Below are 19,616 nucleotides of genomic sequence, written 5' to 3'. Positions count from 1 at the left end.
GAAAAAATGTAGAAATTCTTATCCCATAAAAATTTTTCTTTTAAAAATGGGACCAGAATTCAACTAATTTTGTATCAAATCTCAGTAAGTTTATTTATTCAGTTTCAAGATACCAAGCAGGTGTGTATGTTATTGTCTGCAGAAATACTCTCTTACACACAGTTCACTGAAGTGAATCTAAAGAGCAAAAGCAATTCTTCCCATGTTCTCTATATAGCGATAGTAGGAAGCCTTCCAGAAGTTAAAAAACTGGAGTTTAGCAACATATCAGCTTTCACGTGGGCCTCTCCTACACACTTATAATTCACTTACTGTCCTGCGAATCATTTGATTCACTTGTAGCCCCACTTGAGTCTTGAATCGCATTTCAAAGTATTTCTATCATTCATCCATTTTCAGAACTGCCATTAGAAGTGATGGGAATTTGGCACGAAATTCAGTGAGAGGATATGATATGAGTTCTTTCTAATTTTTCTTTCTTTGAGCACCACCTCAGGTACAAACTGAAATCTGTTTTTTAAAGTTATTTTTCCATCTTGGTATCATTTCAACTAAATTGAATTTTAGAGCTTGGGATATGTATTCACATAGATTTTCAGAGAAGAAAGGAGATTCATTGTTACTATTATTAATTTATACCTAAAGTTGTTTTAAAATTTTAATTAAATGATTTTACCACTGATGTTTCTCCTCAGCTTTTTACTCTTAAAAATACATGCCTAGATTTACCATTGTCATCTAAAAATAGTTGTATTAGTTATGTTTGGTTATTATTAATACCTACTAATATATACACTAGAATGCATTTGATTTTCTTTTCCCTAGTCAGTCTAGAATTTTATGTCATTTATTTTATTTCTATATAGGGGAGGAAAGTACCATTTTATGGGTAAAGAAATGAAGCAAACTTTATTAACTACAGTACTTAATTTTGCATGTGGTATTTTAATTTCTTCTGTCAACAACTAAAAATTGTCTTATGAACTGAATTTATACTTTAAGTACGCAGTGCACACATCTGTTTGAGGGTTCAAACTATTTTTGTACTTTAAAGAATTCAGTTACATATCTGATAACATTTGTACAATAACAAAATAAGTTTATTTTTATCAATCATCTCTCTTAATTTTGTTAATGGGGCAAAACAGGATCCATTAATATGAATAAATTACAGTATGTGTCCCTGTTTTCCTGTATTACAATAAATAAATTGATTAGGAAAGACATGGAGGAAGTCATAGCATTCTTTTTTTGGTTCCCTGAAACTGTCTTAGCCTAATGTATATGCTATTAAGTGGAAATAAATGTCTGCATTTATCGAGGAGTTAGTCCCTCAGCCTTTGTTTCTAAGGTTAATCTTGCACTTCTAGCCCTTCCTTATCATGATAGTAGTGGTTGTAGTCCTACCTGTAGAAGTAGTGGCCAAAGTAACGATGATAGTGATGATGATAATGGCGAAGATTATTCTAAGAGTAACTCCATTTAGGTGAAATTCATTTTGTAAAAAATGTCAAAGAAGTTTCCGGTTGGGAGTGGAAAAATTTGTTTTTAATTTTTAATGTCAAAGAAGTTTGAAAATTTGCTTTTTAAAAAAAATTTAGGAATGTAATTTAGAGATAAAATTGAAAATATTTACTTATGTGTATTAGAATGTGATTAATCAAAATTTTCTCTTCCCTGATATGTAATTCTTTAATTGTTGTAGACAAAGTAGCTCATATTTAAAGTATATGAAATATATTGTTAAGCTGTAATTTTGGCAAAAACATTTGGATTGTTAGGGGTATTTTTTCTCTTTAGTACTCAGTTATTTACTCCACATCTGTGTAATTTCTGGTTGGTCTTCAATTGTTCTTAAATGACACATGATATATTTGTTCCAAATAATCTCTAAGTTTCCTCTAGAGATAACTTTCTATGAGTCAAGGCTTGTCAATATAGTCATATATGCCTGCTCTCCATTGAGGGGACGCTTTCTAGTTATGCAAAGGCAGCAACTTTACAGAAGAAAAATGAGTTACAAAATTTTTAAATGTTTACTCTATACATAAAAATATCATAAAAAGGGCTTCCTTGGTGGCGCAGTGGTTGAGAGTCCGCCTGCCGATGCAGGGGACACGGGTTCGTTCCCCGGTCCGGGAAGATCCCACATGCTGCGGAGCGGCTGGGCCCATAAGCCATGGCCGCTGAGCCTGCACGACCGGAGCCTGTGCTCCGCAACGGGAGAGGCCACAACAGTGAGAAGCCGACGTACTGCAAAAAAAAAAAAAAAAAGTCATAAAAAGAAAAAGTAAACAGTTGAAGGAAAAAAGTGCAACATAAGTTTAGATAAAGTGGTACTATCCTATATGTGTGTGTTTATTTATAAGCATATATGTATACACACATGCATACATGTAAGTACATTTACACGTAGACACACTCATATATGTATATGCACATATACAAAATATATACATATACATTATGTATATATGTATATGTGTACAAAACTTTATAAACCACCAGAAGGAGGTTTATAGAAAAATGAACAAAAAACTTCACAGGATAAGAAATATAAATGAAAAATAAACATATAAAAAAGCTTATCTCTAGCAATCAAAGAATTGCAAATGAAGTAGAATTTTCCTCCTGTGTGATTGAACATATTTTGAATACTGGTAGTACCCAGGGTTGTCAAGGATAAGGAAACAAATTATTTTTATTTTCAAAAATAAACTAATTTTCAAATATATACATATATTCTCAAAAGATATAAAAGTGATTATATTATTTGCCCAGAAATTCTATATTTAGGAAATTCTCCTTATACAAAAATCATTAATATGTGCTGAGAAAACTTCTGCCATGTCCCAGGGTAGAAAGCTGTTCAACTAAATTATGCGTAGCCATGGAATGACATGCCATGCAGCCACTTAAGTGGTATTTTATGGAATATGTACAGCAAGAAATCATGTTTATTATATATTGCCTAGTAAAAAAAACTAACGGAGAGTGTGTTGATGACTTGTCAGAAATAAATAAAACATATTTATGTATTTACTTGCCTGTACAGAAAAGTAGGTATAAATAGAAAAATATGTCAACAGTTCTTTTTGCATGGTGAGAATACAAATAATTATCGATGGTCAATCTATTGTTTAATAAAAAACCCAAATAATTATCTATTTATTTATTTTGCTATTTTTTATATTTTTTGAATTTTCAGTCATGAACGGAAAGTGTAGACTTTTGTAAGCAGAAATAAAAAGTTTCTGGATATAATAAGATTTTCCAACATTAATCTCTTAGATCTTCTATGCCCCTTTCACAAATAAAAATTAATGGCTTTAATAGAGGGTCAATTATGCTGTTAAACCAGAATCCAAAAGAAATTTCATCCATTTGAACTATTTTATCACTGATTTTGTTTCTCTCCCAGAGGGGATATTTTTGCTTGTATTTAGACCTGACATATGAACCTAAATAAAAGAAAAAGGTTAAAAAGCAACTTGACCAAAAAAGCCATTGCCCTTGATGGTATTGGGTATATGAGGCAGTAAGGGACATGCAAAAATGATTGAAGATTATGACATAGTTTGTGGCCTGGCTGGCAGTACTTATGGAACTTGGGAGGCGAGGAATGCTGATTATGAGGGCCTATGTGTATCAGGGTGGAGGGTAAATGCTGAGAAAGTGAAATGTGGTAGCGGGCAGGGAGTTTGGCTCTACCACTAAAGAGGTGTATTCTGCCACAGAAAATGCTATAAAAGAGCTATATATACCTATACAGTCTGTGTTTTGTGGGGAAGGGGTTTTTGTCATCAGTATTTGACATGAAATTCCAAATTGTAATTCTCCTTTTCCAATGTTCGATTAGGAAATGCATCTACGACCACAACTGTGATAGACAGCAAGAATGGATCTGTGCCCAAATCCCCTGGAAAAGTGATAAAGAGGACAGTCACAGAAGATATAGTGACAACATTCAGCTCCCCAGCAGCCTGGCTTCTGGTCATTGCTCTGATCATCACGTGGTCAGCTGTGGCCATTGTTATGTTTGACTTAGTGGATTACAGAAACTTTTCAGGTAAGATCCATGAAGTTTGGCTTTTCTTTTTTTTTTTTAATTAATTTTTATTGGAGTATAGCTACTTTGCAATGTTGTGTTAGTGTCTGCCGTACCGCAGAAGTTTGGCTTTTAAATGGAAAGAAACAGAGTTCTCTCCAGCTCTGGCTTTGTTTCTCTTCACCCTGCAAATAAACAAAGCATCCCACAAACATGCTTGAGGGCCACTAAGGGCTAGTTCCCATCTTCACATTTCCTTCTAATCTTTGCCTGTTCTCATAGACTTCAAATGAAACCTGATTTGAAGAGCTGAACAAAAGCTCAATGTTATAGTTTCATGAGGATAACAATTCCAAAGCTTGGTGGATATTTGGTTTGGGAATAGGGACTTTATCAATCATTAATAAAGGATAATTTGTGGATTTTACACTCGGCTATATAAAACCAAACCCAACCCAAATAAAACACTTTTGGACAAATGGAAAATTGTGTATTTTTAAGTCCCCCACTATCTGGCTCCAAGTTTCCTTCCCAGACATTCTCTTTGCTCCTCCCATTAAAACATCCTATTTTGATTTCCTAAAAATAAAGAATGTTAAAAGGAATTTCGAGGAATTACTTGTAATGCGATACTACGGCCAGCCATGTGTTCTTATAGATTTGGAGTGAAATAGGAATATCACAAGTGAGGAAATTTAGATTTTCATTATGGCCTATCCAATCTCTGAGTATATTGTTCATCTCTTTGTTCAAGGTCTTTCTGTTTTTTTAAAATTATATTTGTCTATTTCCACATCTGACATGCTCTATTGAGCATGTGAGTTCCTTGAGAGAAAGAATCGGTCAGGTGCTCAATAATTATTAAATGAATAGATGAATGAGTTTATGCTTATGCCTTTGTATCATAAGCAAAAACATTTTATTAGCTTCTTAATGTGCTCGTTCATATTTGCCCTGTGCACCCTGCAACCTACCTGTTCTTTCTTCAGTAAGAGTGGAATCGGTAGAACTCAGAAACTATAAATACTGTAAGTTGCATTCTATATACTGAGAGATCCTCTACTTCCCATTATGGTATTTTACTCATTCAACAATTATTGTCAAGTATCTACTACATATGCCAGGAAATGGCTATTTTAAAAGAAATGCAAGTATGAATAACACAAAGTCAAAAAACTGTATAGTTTGGGTTTATTGATATGGAGGTGTGACTGAGATAACTCTGCCCCCTGTACCGTTGGTAGCTGGGTTAAAGTGAGCATCATCTAACAGGTAGAGCTAAGTCTCATGATGTCAACCAAAGCAAAAGGGCTATTTATCCAGAGCCATAAACCTCTGCTTTAAGTAGGCAATAGTTTTGGTATATTGTGTAATGCAGACTCTTAAAAGGATATACAGTTGAAATGCCTATAATATAAAATATGACCTAGAATTTTAAGTGAAAAACAGTTGTTTACATTACTCCAGGAAATTTCATTTCCCTTGAGCCTATATTGACTGATATTTTTCATCTGTTCTTTTTTAGAATTTTATTCATTCAAATTTTAGAACCAAATATGGTCATATAATATAGTTCTTCAATTTTTACAGTAGATGTATTTTAAGAATTGTGTATAAATCTAATATTTGTAAAGTTAATATTTTAATAAGTATACTAAATAAATTACTGATGAATTTGTTCTTAATTATTTGATAAAATGAGCAGCTACCTATAATTAAATTTTCAGATTAGATTACTTAAATGTAAGGCACATAGTCCACAGTAGAGCTTCCTTGGACCATTGTAATTAGTTACTATGGATAATGCCTATGTTCCTGGCATTTCATTTGATAGGGGAAAAATAACCTCTGTATTACTACTACTTCACTTCTTCTTTCAAGAAGTGTTTGCTAAGTACATCGTCTTTGTGAAGACTCCTCCTCCAGTTCTATATATTTATTAATGACCTAACCATCTATCCATTTCCTGCAAAAAGAAACCTGCAAGTCATCTGTTAAATCTGCTGGGCACCTGATCAGTTACCACACTGTATGCCAGCCAACCCTCTTATGCCTCATAAATTTGCTCCCTCCTCTTATTACCACAGTCTCCATTACTACACTTCAGACCTTGATTCTCTTTTGAGGGGGCTAATGCAGTTTCTTCTTGTCTGCCTCATCCAGGCCTCTCCCCTTTAACATTGCCCCCAAGGTATCTTCATAAAACATAAATTTCATTGAGTATTTCTGCCAAGTACAAATTCCTTGGCATGAAATTCAAGTCCTTGGCTTAGCCCTTTATTTTCATCTTGTAATTCCGCTCATGCACCCCGTTTTCCAGCCATACTTCCTATTGCTCTCACCTGTTTTCTTTGCCTGGGAAAACATACACTCTCACTCCTCCCTGCCTCTGCTCATACCATCCTTCCCTCGTTCCCTGATCCAGTATAGCAGAAAGTGTAAAAAAGTAGTTAAGAATGTGAACTCTGGTGCTGCATTTCCTTGCTATTAAATCCAGATCTTGCAACTTTATAGCCCTTGTGATATCAGAAAAGTCACTTAGTCTCTCTTTGCTTCAGTTTCATCATCTATACAATAGTACATATGTAATAAGATTAAGAGAATTATACAAATGAATATATTTGGAGTGTTTAGGACAGAACCTGGTTTATCACAAGTACTGTATACATTTTATTTTTAAAATTTTATTTATTTATTAATTTTTTAAACATCTTTATTGGACTGTAATTGCTTTACAATGGAGTATTAGTTTCTGCTTTATAATAAAGTGAATCAGCCATACATATACATATATCCCCGTATCCCCTCCCTCTTGCGTCTCCCTCCCACCCTCCCTATCCCACCCTTCTAAGTGGTCACAAAGCATCGAGCTGATCTCCCTATGCTGTGCAGCTTCTTCCCACTAGCTATCTGTTTTACATTTGGTAGTGTATATATGTCAACGCCACGCTCTCACTTCATCCCAGCTTACCCTTCCCCCTCCCCGTGTCTTCAAGGCCATTCTCTATGTCTGTGTCTTTATTCCTGTCCTGCCCCTAGGTTCTTCAGACCCTTTTTTTTTTTTTTTAGATTCCATATATGTGTGTTAGCATATGGTATTTGTTTTTCTCTTTCTGACTTACTTCACTCTGTATGACAGACTCTAGGTCCATCCACCTCACTACAAATAACTCAATTTCGTTTCTTTTTATGGCTGATTAGTATTCCATTGTATATATGTGCCACATCTTCTTTATCCATTCATCTGTTGATGGACACTTAGGTTGCTTCCATGTCCTGGCTATTGTAAATAGAGCTGCAATGAACATTGTGATACATGACTCTTTTTGAATTATGGTTTTCTTAGGGTATATGCCCAGTAGTTGGATTGCTGGGTCGTATGGTAGTTCTATTTTTAGTTTTTTAAGGAACATCCATACTGTTCTCCATAGTGGCTGTATCAATTTACATTCCCACCAACAGTGCAAGAAGGTTCCCTTTTGTCCACACCCTCTCCAGCATTTATTGTTTGTAGATTTTTTGACGATGACCATTCTGACGGTGTGAGGTGATACCTCACTGTAGTTTTGATTTGCATTTCTCTAATGGTTAGTGATGTTGAGCATCCTTTCATGTGTTTGTTGGCAACCTGTATATCTTCTTTGGAGAAATGTCTGTTTAGGTCTTCTGCCATTTTTGGATTGGGTTGTTTGTTTTTTTGATATTGAGCTGCATGAGCTGCTTGTAAATTTTGGAAATTAATCCTTTGTCAGTTGCTTCATTTGCAAATATTTTCTCTCATTCTGAGGGTTGTCTTTTAGTCTTGTTTATGGTTTCCTTTGCTGTGCAAAAGCTTTTAAGTTTCATTAGGTCCCATTTGTTTATGTTTGGTTTTATTTCCATTTCTCTAGGAGGTGGGTCAAAAAGGATCTTGCTGTGATTTATGTCATAGAGTGTTTTACCTATGTTTTCCTCTAAGAGTTTTATAGTGTCTGGCCTTACATTTAGGTTTTTAATCCATTGTGAGTTTATTCTTGTGTATGGTGTTAAAGAGTGTTCTAATTTCATTCTTTTACATGTAGCTGTCCAGTTTTCTCAGCACCACTTATTGAAGAGGCTGTCTTTACTCCATTGTATATTCTTGCTTCCTTTTTCAAAGATAAGGTGACCATATGTGTGTGGGTTAAGCTCTGGGCTTTCTATTCTATTCCGTTGATCTATATTTCTGTTTTTGTGCTAGTACCATACTGTCTTGATTACTGTAGCTTTATAGTATACTCTGAAATCCGGGAGCCTGATTCCTCCAGCTCTGTTTTTCTTTCTCAATATTACTTTGGCTATTTGGGGTCTTTTGTGTTTCCATACAAATTGTGAAATTTTTTGTTTTAGTTCTGTGAAAAATGCCATTGGTAGTTTGATAGTGATTGCACTGAATCTGTAGATTGCTTTGGGTAATATAGTCATTTTCACAATGTTGATTCTTCCAATCCAAGAACGTGGTATATCTCTCCATCTGTTTGTATCATCTTTACTTTCTTTCGTCAGTGTCTTATAGTTTTCTGCATACATGTCTTTTGTCTCCTTTGGTAGGTTTATTCCTAAGTATTTTATTCTTTGTGTTGTAATGGTAAATGGGAGTGTTTCATTAATTTCTCTTTCAGATTTTCTATCATGAGTGTATAAGAATGCAAGAGATTTCTGTATATTAATTTTGTATCCTGATACTTTCCCAAATTCATTGATTAGCTCTAGTAGTATTCTGTAGCATCTTTAGGATTCACTATGTATAGTATCATGTCGTCTGCAAACAGTACCATCTTTACATCTTCTTTTCTGATTTGAATTCCTTTTATTTCTTTTTCTTCTCTGATTGCTGTGGTTAAAACTTCCAAAACTATGTTGAATAATAGTGATGAGAGTGGACGACCTTGTCTTGTTCCTGATCTTAGTGGAAATGGTTTCAGTTTTTCACCATTGAGAACGTTGTTGGCTGTGGGTTTGTCATATGTGGCCTTTATTATGTTGAAGTAAGTTCCCTCTCTGTGTACTTTTTGGAGGGTTTTTAATCATAAATGGGTGTTGAATTTTGTCAAACCTTTTTCTGCATCTATTGAGATGATCATATGGTTTTTATCCTTCAGTTTGTTAATATGGTTTATTACATTGATTGATTTGCGTATATTGAAGAATCCTTGCATTCCTGGGATACACCCCCACTTGATCATGGTGTATGATCCTTTTAATGTGCTGTTGGATTCTGTTTGCTAGTATTTTGTTGAGGATTTTTGCATTTATGTTCATCAGTGATATTGGCCTGTAGTTTTCTTTCCTTGTGACATCTTTGTCTGGTTTTGGTATGAGGGTGATGTGGCCTCATAGAAAGAGTTGGGGAGTGTTCCTCCCTCTGCTATATTTTGGAAGAGTTTGAGAAGGATAGGCGTTAGCTCTTCTCTCAATGTTTGATAGAATTTGTCTGTGAAGCCATTTGGTCCTGGACTTTTGTTTGTTGGAAGATTTTTTTCTTTTTTCTCTTTGCGGTATGTGGGCCTCTCACCCCTGTGGCCTCTCCCACTGCGGAGCACAGGCTCCGGACGCGCAGGCTCAGCGGCCATGGCTCACGGGCCCAGCCTCTCCACAGCACGCGGGATCCTCCCGGACCGGGGCACGAACCCGCGTCCCCTGCATTGGCAGGCGGACTCCCAACCACTGTGCCACCAGGGAAGCCCTGTTGGAAGATTTTTAATTACAGGCTCAATTTCAGTGCTTGTGATTGGTCTGTTTATATTTTCTATTTCTTCCTGGTTCAGTCATGGAAGGTTGTGCTTTTTTTGTAAGAATTGGTCCATTTCTTCCAGGTTGTCCATTTTCTTGGCATATAGTTGCTTGTGGTAATCTCTCATGATCCTTTGTATTTCTGCAGTGTCAGTTGTTACTTCTCCTTTTTCATTTCTAATTCTATTGATATGAGTCTTCTCCTTTTTTTTCTTGATGAGTCTGGCTACAGGTTTATCAATTTCATTTATCTTCTCAAAGAACCAGCTTTTAGTTTTATTGATCTTTGCTATTGTTTCCTTCATTTCTTTTTCATTTATTTCTGATCTGATCTTTATGAATTCTTTCCTTCTGCTAACTTTGGGGCTTTTTTTGTTCTTCTCTGTCTAATTGCTTTAGGTGTAAGTTTAGGTTGTTTCTTTGAGATGTTACTTGTTTGTTGAGGTAGGATTTTATTGCTATAAACTTCCCTCTTAGAACTGCTTTTGCTGCATCCCATATGTTTTGGGTTGTCGTATTTTCATTGCCATTTGTTTCTAGGTATTTTTTGATTTCCTCTTTGATTTCTTCAGTGATCTCTTGGTTATTTAGTAGTGTATTCTTTAACCTCCATGTGTTTGTATTTTTTACAGATTTTTTTCCTGTAATTGATATGTAGTCTCATAGCGTTGTGGTCAGCAAAGTTACTTGATACAATTTCAGTTTTCTTAATTTTACCAAGGCTTGATTTGTGACCCAAGATCTGGTCTATCCTGGAGAATGTTCCATGAGCACTTGAGAAGAAAGTGTATTCTGTTGTTTTTGGATGGAATGTCCTATAAATATCAATTAAGTTCTTGTTTAATGTATCGTTTAAAGCTTGTGTTTCCTTATTTATTTTCATTTTGGATGATCTGTCCATTGGTAAAAGTGGGGTGTTAAATCCCCTAATATGATTGTGTCACTGTCAATTTCCCCTTTTATGGCTGTTAGCATTTGCCTTATTTATTGAGGTGCTGCTATGTTGGGTGCATAAATATTTACAATTGTTATATCTTCTTCTTGGATGGATCCCTTGATTATTATATAGTGTCCTTCTTTGTCTCTTGTAATAGTCTTTTTTTAAAGTCTATTTTGTCTGATATGATAGTTGCTACTCCAGCTTTCTTTAGATTTCCATTTGCATAGAATATCTTTTTCCATCCCCTCACTTTCAGTCTGTATGTGTCCCTAGGTCTGAAGTGGGTCTCTTATAGACAGCATATATACGGGTCTTGTTTTTGTATCCATTCAGCCGATCTATGTCTTTTGGTTGGAGCATTTAATCCATTGAAATTTAAGGTAGTTATCGATATGTATGTTCCTATTACCATTTTCTTAATTGTCTTGGGTTTGTTATTGTAGACCTTTTCTTTCTCTTGTGTTTCCTGCCTAAAGAAGTTCCTTTAGCATTTGTTGTAAAGCTGGTTTGGTGGTGCTGAATTCTCTTGGCTCTTGCTTGTCTGTAAAGGTTTTAATTTCTCCATCGAATCTGAATGAGATCCTTGCTGGGTAGAGTAATCTTCTTTGTAGGTTTTTCCCTTTCATCACTTTAAATATTCTTGCCAGTCCCTTCTGGCTTGCAGAGTTTCTGCTGAAAGATCAGCTGTTAACCTTATGGGTATTCCCTTTTGTGTTATTTGTTGTTTTTCCCTTGCTGCTTTTAATATTTTTTCTTTGTATTTAATTTTTGATATTTGATTAATATGTGTCTTGGAGTGTTTCTCCTTGGATTTATCCTGTATGGGACTCTCTGCACTTCCTGCACTTGACTGACTCTTTCCTTTCCCATGTTAGGAAGTTTTCAACTATAATCTCATCAAATATTTTCTCAGTCCCTTTCTTTTTCTCTTCGTCTTCTAGGGCCCATATAATTCGAATGTTGGTTGTGTTTAGTGTTGCCCAAGAAGTCTCCGAGACTGTCCTCATTTCTTTTCTTCTTTTTTCTTTATTCTGCTCTGCGGTATTTATTTCTACTATTTTATATTCCAGGTCACTTATCCATTCTTCTGTCTCATTTATTCTGCTGTTGACTCCTTCTAGAGAACTTTTAATTTCATTTATTGCGTTGTTCATCATTGTTTGTTTGCTCTTTAGTTCTTCTAGGTCCTTGTTAAACTTTTCTTGTATTGTCTCCATTCTGTTTCCAAGATTTTGGATAACCTTTACTATCACTACTCTGAATTCTTTTTCAGGTTGACTGCCTATTTTCTCTTCATTTGTTTGGTCTGGTGGATTTTTACCTTGCTCCTTCATCTGCTGTGTGTTTCTCTCTGTCTTCTCATTTTGCTTAAATTATTGTGTTTGGGTTCTCCTTTTCGCAGGCTGCAGGTTCGTAATTCCCATTGTTTTTGGTGTCTTCCCCCAGTGGGTAAGGTTGGTTCAGTGGGTTGCGTAGGCTTCCTGGTGGAGGGGACTAGTGCCTGTGTTCTGGTGGATGAGGCTGGATCTTGTCTTTCTGGTGGGCAGATCCACGTCTGGTGGTGAGTTTTGGGGTGTCTGTGACCTTATTATGATTTTAGGTGGCCTCTCTGCTAATTGGTGGGGCTGTGTTCCTGTCTTGCTAGTTGTTTGGCATAGGGTGTCCAGCACTGGAGCATGCTGGTCATTGAGTGGAGCTGGGTGTTAGCATTGAGACAGAGATCTCTGGTAGAGCTTTTGCTGTTTGATGTTATGTGGATCTGGGAGGTCTCTGGTGGACCAATGTCCTGAACTTTGCTCTCCCACCTCAGAAGCACAGGCCTGACACCCCGCTGGAGCACCAAGACCCTGTCAGCCACAAAGCTCAGAAAAGGGAAAAAAAAGAAAGAATAAATAAATAAATAAAATAAAGTTATTAAAATAAAAAAATAAAAAAATTATTAAAAATAAAAAAATTCAAAAGTAATAAAAGAAAAGAAAGTAAGAAGGAAGAGAGCAGGCAAACCAAAAAACAAATTCACCAATGATAACAAGCGCTAAGAACTATACTGAAAAAAAAAAAGGATGAAAAAAAAACAGAACCCTAGGGCAAATGGTAAAATCAAAGCTATACAGACAAAATCACACAAAGAAGCATGCACATACACACTCAGAAAAAAAGGAAAAAAAAATATGTATATATTAAAAAAAAGGAAGAGAGCAACCAAATCAATAAACAAATTTACCAATGATAATAAACTCTAAATACTAAACTAAGATAAACGTAAGACCAGAAACAAATTAGATGAAGAAAGCAAATCCCAAGTGTACAATTGCTCCCAAAGTCCACTGCCTCAATTTTGGGATGATTCGTTGTCTCTTCAGGTATTCCACAGATGCAACGTGCGTCAAGTTAGTGTGGAGATTTAATCTGCTGCTCCAGAGGCTACTGGGAGAGATTTCCCTTTCTCTTCTTTGTTCGCACAGCTCCCGGGGTTCAGCTCTGGATTTGGCCCTGCCTCTGTGTGTAGGTCGCCTGAGGACATCCGTTCCCTCCCAGACAGGACAGGGTTAAAGTAGCAGCTGATTGGGGGGCTCTGGCTCACTCGGGCCGGGGGGAGGGAGGGGTATGGAATGCGGGGCGAGCCTGTGGCAGCAGAGGCTGGAATGATGTTGCACCATCCTGAGGTGCGCCGTGTCTTCTCCCAGGGAAGTTGTCCCTGGATCACGGGACCCTGGCAGTGGCGGGCTGCTCAGGCTCGAGGGAGAGGAGGTGTGGATAGTTACCTGCGTTTGCACACAGCCTTCTTGGTGGCTGCAGCAGCAGCCTTAGCATTTCATTCCCAGCTCTGGTGTCTGTGCTGATAGCCGCGGCTCATGCCCATCTCGAGCTCGTTTAGGCGGTACTCTCAATCCAGTCTCCTCGTGCACCCCGAAACAGTGGTCTCTTAGGCAGTTCCAGAATTTTTCCTGGACTCTCTCCCAGCTAGCTGTGGTGCAGTATCCCCTTCAGGCCATATTCATGCAGCCAACCCAAGTCCTCTCCCTGGGATCCGACCTCCAAAGCCCGTGCCTCAGCTCCCAGCCCCCACCCATCCCGGCGGGTGAGCAGACAAGCCTCTCGGGCTGGTGAGTGCTAGTTGGCACCAATCCTCTGTGCGGGAATCTCTCCGCTTTGCCCTCTGCACCCCTGTTGCTGCTCTCTCCTCTGTGGCTCTGAAGCTTTCCCCCTGCCACCCACCCCCTGTCTCCACCAGTGAAGGGCCTTCCTAGTGTGTGGAAACCTTTCCTCCTTCACAGATCCCTCCCAGAGCTGCAGGTCCTGTCCCTATTCTTTTGTGTCTGTCTTTTCTTTTTTCTTTTGCCCTACCCAGGTACGTGGGGAGTTTCTTGCCTTTTGGGAGGTCTGAGGTCTTCTGCCAGCGTTCAGTAGGTGTTCTGTAGGTGTTGTTCCACATGTAGATGTATTTTTGATGTATTTGTAGGGAGGAAGATGATCTCCACGTCTTACTCCTCTGCCATCTTGAAGGTCTCCCCTGTATACATTTTAATATCACTAGTAAGAGATTCATTCCTCAGTTTTCTTGAAGGATGAATTCATCCCTTTTTTGTGAAAGAATTCCAGATTTCCTAAGAAAAATTCACTGTACCATGCTTTCATTTTCTTAGTCCCTTACAGGCACCTGTATTATCAGCAGTTAACACATTGTATTGTTAATATCTGTTTACTTGTCCATCTCACTCAAAAACTTAACCTTATTCAAGGAAAAAATTCTCTTATTCATCTCTGTACATGAGTGTCTGTCACATAGCAAGTTTTCTGCTATATATTGCTTAAAGGAATGAATAATGGTGATATTTTGATTTTGAAACAATTCCTTACCTTAGGAAGAAAGAACTATTTATCATAAAATTTTTATTTCATCCAGTCAAACAGGTTTTGACCCACTTTAAAAACTAATAAGTACATTTAATAAAATTAGAATGAAAAAAAATATGTTTATGAAATGATACTTGTCGGGCTTCCCTGGTGACGCAGTGGTTGAGAGTCCACCTGCTGATGCAGGGGACACGGGTTTGTGCCCCGGTCCGGGAAGATCCCACATGCCGTGGAGCGGCTGGGCCCGTGAGCCATGGCCACTGAGCCTGAGCATCTGGAGCCTGTGCTCCGCAACGGGAGAGGCCACAACAGTGAGAGGCCCGCGTACCGCAAAAAAAAAAAAAAAAAAAAATGATACTTGTCATATTTTGTAATGGTCATCTATGGCTGCATAGTAAATTACCAGAAAAGTAAGAGGTTTAAAAAAATAATAAACATCTATCACTCCACACAGTTTCTGTGGCTTAGGAATTTGGGAATGGCTTATGTCGGTGGTTCTGGCTTAGGGTATATCTTGATGTTGCAGTGAAGACCTCGGTTGGGGCTGCAGACATCTGAAATTTTTTTTCTGGGGTTGCGGACCAGTTGGCAAGATGTCTCACTCATTCAGCTTTTAAGTTAATGCTGGTGTGTGCTCACATCATGGCAACTGGCATCGCCTAGACTGAGTGACTCGAGAAAGAGCAAGGCAGAAGCCACAATGCCCCTTATGACCTACACTTTTAAATCCCACACTGCCATTTCTGCAAAATCCTTTAGGTCATAACAGGTCAACCCTATTCAGTGTTGGATGAGACTATACAATGGTAGGAATGCCCACAGGCAAGAATCACTGGGGGCCACTGTGATGGCTGGCTACCACATATTTTACTCTCAGAAAATTATATTGCCAAGTTATGTATCTTAAGATAAATACTTAGATCTAAGGAAGTACCATTCAGTACTCTAATTGACAAAGAAAGATTGTAATTACAACAGGTGCAAAGAGAAAGATGGTGTGTTGGGATGGCTGGCAACCTGAAGCCATATTTCAGAAGACAAATATTCTCCAATGGATTTGAAATTTTAAAAAGTCTCAAAGCTAAAATTCTTCCAGACATATATATTAATTCTTCAAATAAGAAATTCAAATTAAAATTTGAATGATCAACTTCTAGAACCAAAAGAGTATAATAAATTCAAGGACATTATATAATTATAGCATAAAACCTGTATTAACCACTGGTTGAATGGGATACATCCACTTGTATTAAAATTCTGATTTCTTTTCTCCATTTATTAAGTTTTAACTTGCCTTTTTAATGTTTTTTTCACAGAAAAAATACCATTTGCTTCATTAAGAGTTTCAAAATGTAAATGATCCTCTTGTGTTTCTAATGCTATTTTTAACTGATACATTTCAAACATTTACCAGGGATTAATATTATTACCATGATGAGCCTTTTGTACCACATAGTAGTCTTCGAAATATGTATCGTTAATGTTTAAAAAACAAGGTTGGTGGTACAAGAAAACATACTAGAAATAGTCGCTCTGAAAGCCAGAGAGAGCACCTGTCCTTGGGCTCTGACACTTGAGAAAAGTAGGTGAATGCTTCCAAGATATTAAAAAATGTTTACATAGAAATGAAAACCTATTTTCATAAGCAAGTACTATATGGGATTGAGAAGAATGATTCTCCTCTAGCCAATCTTCACAATTCCCTATTTTCTGAATTTGATCTGGTTGATCTGTATACAATCTACTTGTGAAGCACTAATAGAATTGGCTTATTTCAAAAGACTTGGGTTCACTCATATGCTTATTTCAGAAGACTTGGGTTCACTGATACCTCTATAACCTACAAGTTAGCATGACTAAGAAATTATATTTTCTTGTCTGTAAAATGGGGATGGCAGCTTGGTTTCTGGTCTGCAAAATTTGTGACTTTACTTCATCTTTTCAAATAAGACAAATTTTAGGACACAAAAATCAGATACTAGGAAAGAGATTCCACCTACCCTTCATTTCTTACTAAACATAATGTTAAAATACTATTCGAACAATGCTATGGTCTATCTGTCAGACTTTGATGAGAGTAGAGTCACTGTAAGTGATGTAAAATAGGGAATTTATTTTGTATGGCTTATGCATTCATGGGAGCTGATTAAGCAGTCTAGGTGAGGCTGTTGCAGTTTATCTGGTACAGGGTCAGAAGTCAGCAGAGTGGAAGATAGTGTAGAGGAGAAAAAATATCTTTTTCCTCTCCCCTTCTAAATTCTAGGCTGGGGCCCCTCTAACAAAAGACAAATTAATGAGAGAAAAGAGCTCATGTTTATTTAATATAAGCTTTATGGGACATAGGAGCCTTTCTTCATAAGGAAGTGAAGCCCTTAAGAGGCAGTTAAACCTGAGCATTTTTATGCTAGGTTTGGTGATAAGTGGAAAGCGGTGAAAAAATGTGACACGACGAAAAAGGGTCTGAGCTAAGTGTAGCAGATTGGGGGACACAGTAAGTCCTGTTCATTCAGATTCCTCTGTGCATTTGAGGATAAGGACATTCCTTTCCTCTGGGTGTAGGGAGGGCCTCTGTCACAGGAGGGCTTTATGACCTGCTTTAGGGGAGGGTCAGAAGGTTCTTCTTGCACATGCTATTTCTTCCATTCCTTCAGCTGAAAATATTCAATATGCTAAGGTGCCACATTTTGGGGTAGCATGTCCTGAACCCCATCACTGAAAAAGGCAGATGGAAAAAGAATAGGGGAGACAAAGGACAACCTGGAACCCTCATTTGACTCTCACCACCTCAAATTACGATGACGTGGGCGAGCTGCAATATAAGCTGCTGCCCTCCACCTGCTGAAGGAGATGCTGAAGGAGGAGGGCCAGTCAGTGGGAACTGGAAGAGATGCAGCCTGCTGCTGTCACACGTCAAGACCAGCCAGCATACCTGCCATAATGTGCATGAGAGGTGACAGCACCTGCCCTATATCAACCTTCAGAGAGTAAACAATGGCTATTACTTCTATTTTGCCTTCCAGAGCTTGTGCAAATTTCTCTTGTACCCAACTGTTACCTGGAACATTCATGTAAGGGAATTCTGGGAAATGTAATTCAAGTTTAGTGACTTGACAGCACACAAAACCACCCCATAGGATGACTATATAATTCATCATCCAAAACAGGACACTTGTGAGTGTGAAATGGAAAGCTATGAATATTTACCTCAGGACAGTAGGCAAAAACCAAGGTGTCTGATCACCTGGATACTATGTCTTCCGAAACCCCAAGTTGGGGTGGAGGGGCAGAGTAATGTTCATTCCTTAATAACTGAGCCTAGGCAGTCACAAAGGCTGCTAGAGGCATCGCCCCCAAGCTTCTGTAGACTCAGCCAGGAAGTCCTTCCAGAAAACGGTGGGGTGCTGTGATAGTTTAATGATTCTTTCAGGGTCAGAATTCGTGATCTTTTGTTGACATTCCTTACAGACTTCTTTGCCTTATTTACAAAGAGACAACTTTCTCTCTAAACAATAAATGCGAGCAAGTAGGATTTCTAAAGAAATGACTACAAACTTAGTTATTGGTGCGTGTTAATGATTTTCCTCTAGGTCAGAATGTACGTGAATAAATTGTAGTAATTTGTGGCTTTTCTTACCTAAAAACAAGGGTCATAATTTATTAGCATCTTCATCCATAAGAAGGGAAGATCATTATATGGCTGTACCAGGGGGTCTCAAAGCACGTTTAGTAATTCTTGCAGGCATTCCGCAAAATATACTTATTTCAAAACAATTTTGAAAGAATTAGATAAGATAATCTATGTAAAACATACCTGCCTGGCACATAGGAGGCACTCATTAAATGCAACTTGAATTTGAGTCTTATTACCAGGAAGTAAGATCAGTAATCTGAGAAGAGAGCAGCAAGAATATAATGGTCGGAAGCATCAATTTCTTATGAAAGTCTTGCAGACATCTCCTGATGTGCCTTTTAAATAGACTTTCTAATGAGGTGTGCCATTTATCTACTGCTCTTAAAAATTAATTTCCCTGATATTTTTTTTCCTCTGGCACTTAGCCCAGTAAAACAGGTGTACTGTTTGTCAGGCTATGAGTTTAGAGGAGCAAAGTGATTCAGGGAAGACCCAAAGTCAATCAGAATGTTTAAATTTAACATTTAATGTTATATATATATATGTATATGTGTCTGTGTGTGTGTGTGTATATAGAAATGCCTGTGTGACTGCATATGTGTGAATATGTTATTACATTTTAGGAGACTTGGAAAACTGGGACACTAAATGCAACATTTTAGACTTTATCAGTTCTCATGTGTACTGAGTTTTCAAGAATAGCTGATATTTTTGTGCTTCTTATTCTGATTCAAGTCTTATCTCAAATCCTACATTTTCTGTTCAATGTCCCAGGCCTATTTGGTCTTCTTGGTCACTACATCTATAAGGATGCATTTCATTACCTAATTCCAATCTGCTTATAAACACCTCAAGGAAAGAGAAGTTTTTATAGTCCAATGGTTCCCAGATCCTAATCAGAGTTTGTTGATTCTTCATGAAATGAAGAAAAAGATAAAGAAAAATATATCCACTTTAAAGATGTGTCCTTAATTCTTTTGTTCCTACGTTTTTGGTCGTAAAATTCTCTTTTGAAATGATGATAATGACAGATATTTCTTCTGTTACAGTTTTTAAATGACATTTTCTTACAAAATAAAAAGTTGGTAATTCGATGTTGGGCTCCAGGTTTTTGCTGGTGGCAGATTTCAAGGTCAAGAAATCCAACTTTGATACCAATGCTCTATACCACTCATTTGAACCTTAGCAAAGGAGACTTTATATTTATACATGTATCTAGATGGATACAATTATAAATCATACCGTACGTTAATACCCCACTTTTTGATGGTCCAGCTATTAAACATCTTTTAGTGCTGTGTTTGGATTCACTTCCTTAGAGAAACCTTTCCTGAACTTTCAGTGTAAATCAAGTCACTCTATCCTAATTCCCCATTATATCATTTACT

General features: G+C 37.3%; 1 protein-coding gene across 2 annotated transcripts in view; it reads left to right on the top strand.

Moving 5' to 3' along the window:
• The window catches only part of TRDN (triadin), a 495,585-nt gene that overhangs the window by 174,218 nt on the left and 301,751 nt on the right, over positions 1 to 19,616 (top strand). For both annotated transcript variants that reach the window (XM_060283977.1, XM_060283978.1), the window contains one exon: positions 3,860 to 4,069. In XM_060283977.1, the coding sequence (XP_060139960.1) occupies positions 3,860 to 4,069 (210 nt within the window). The remainder of the gene's footprint in view (positions 1 to 3,859; positions 4,070 to 19,616) is intronic.

Source organism: Globicephala melas, chromosome 14 (genome assembly GCF_963455315.2).
Source record: "Globicephala melas chromosome 14, mGloMel1.2, whole genome shotgun sequence".
NCBI classification, from domain to species: Eukaryota; Metazoa; Chordata; class Mammalia; order Artiodactyla; family Delphinidae; genus Globicephala; species Globicephala melas.
Note: the sequence above shows the minus strand (reverse complement) of the source record. Positions and strands in the feature narration are given on the sequence as shown.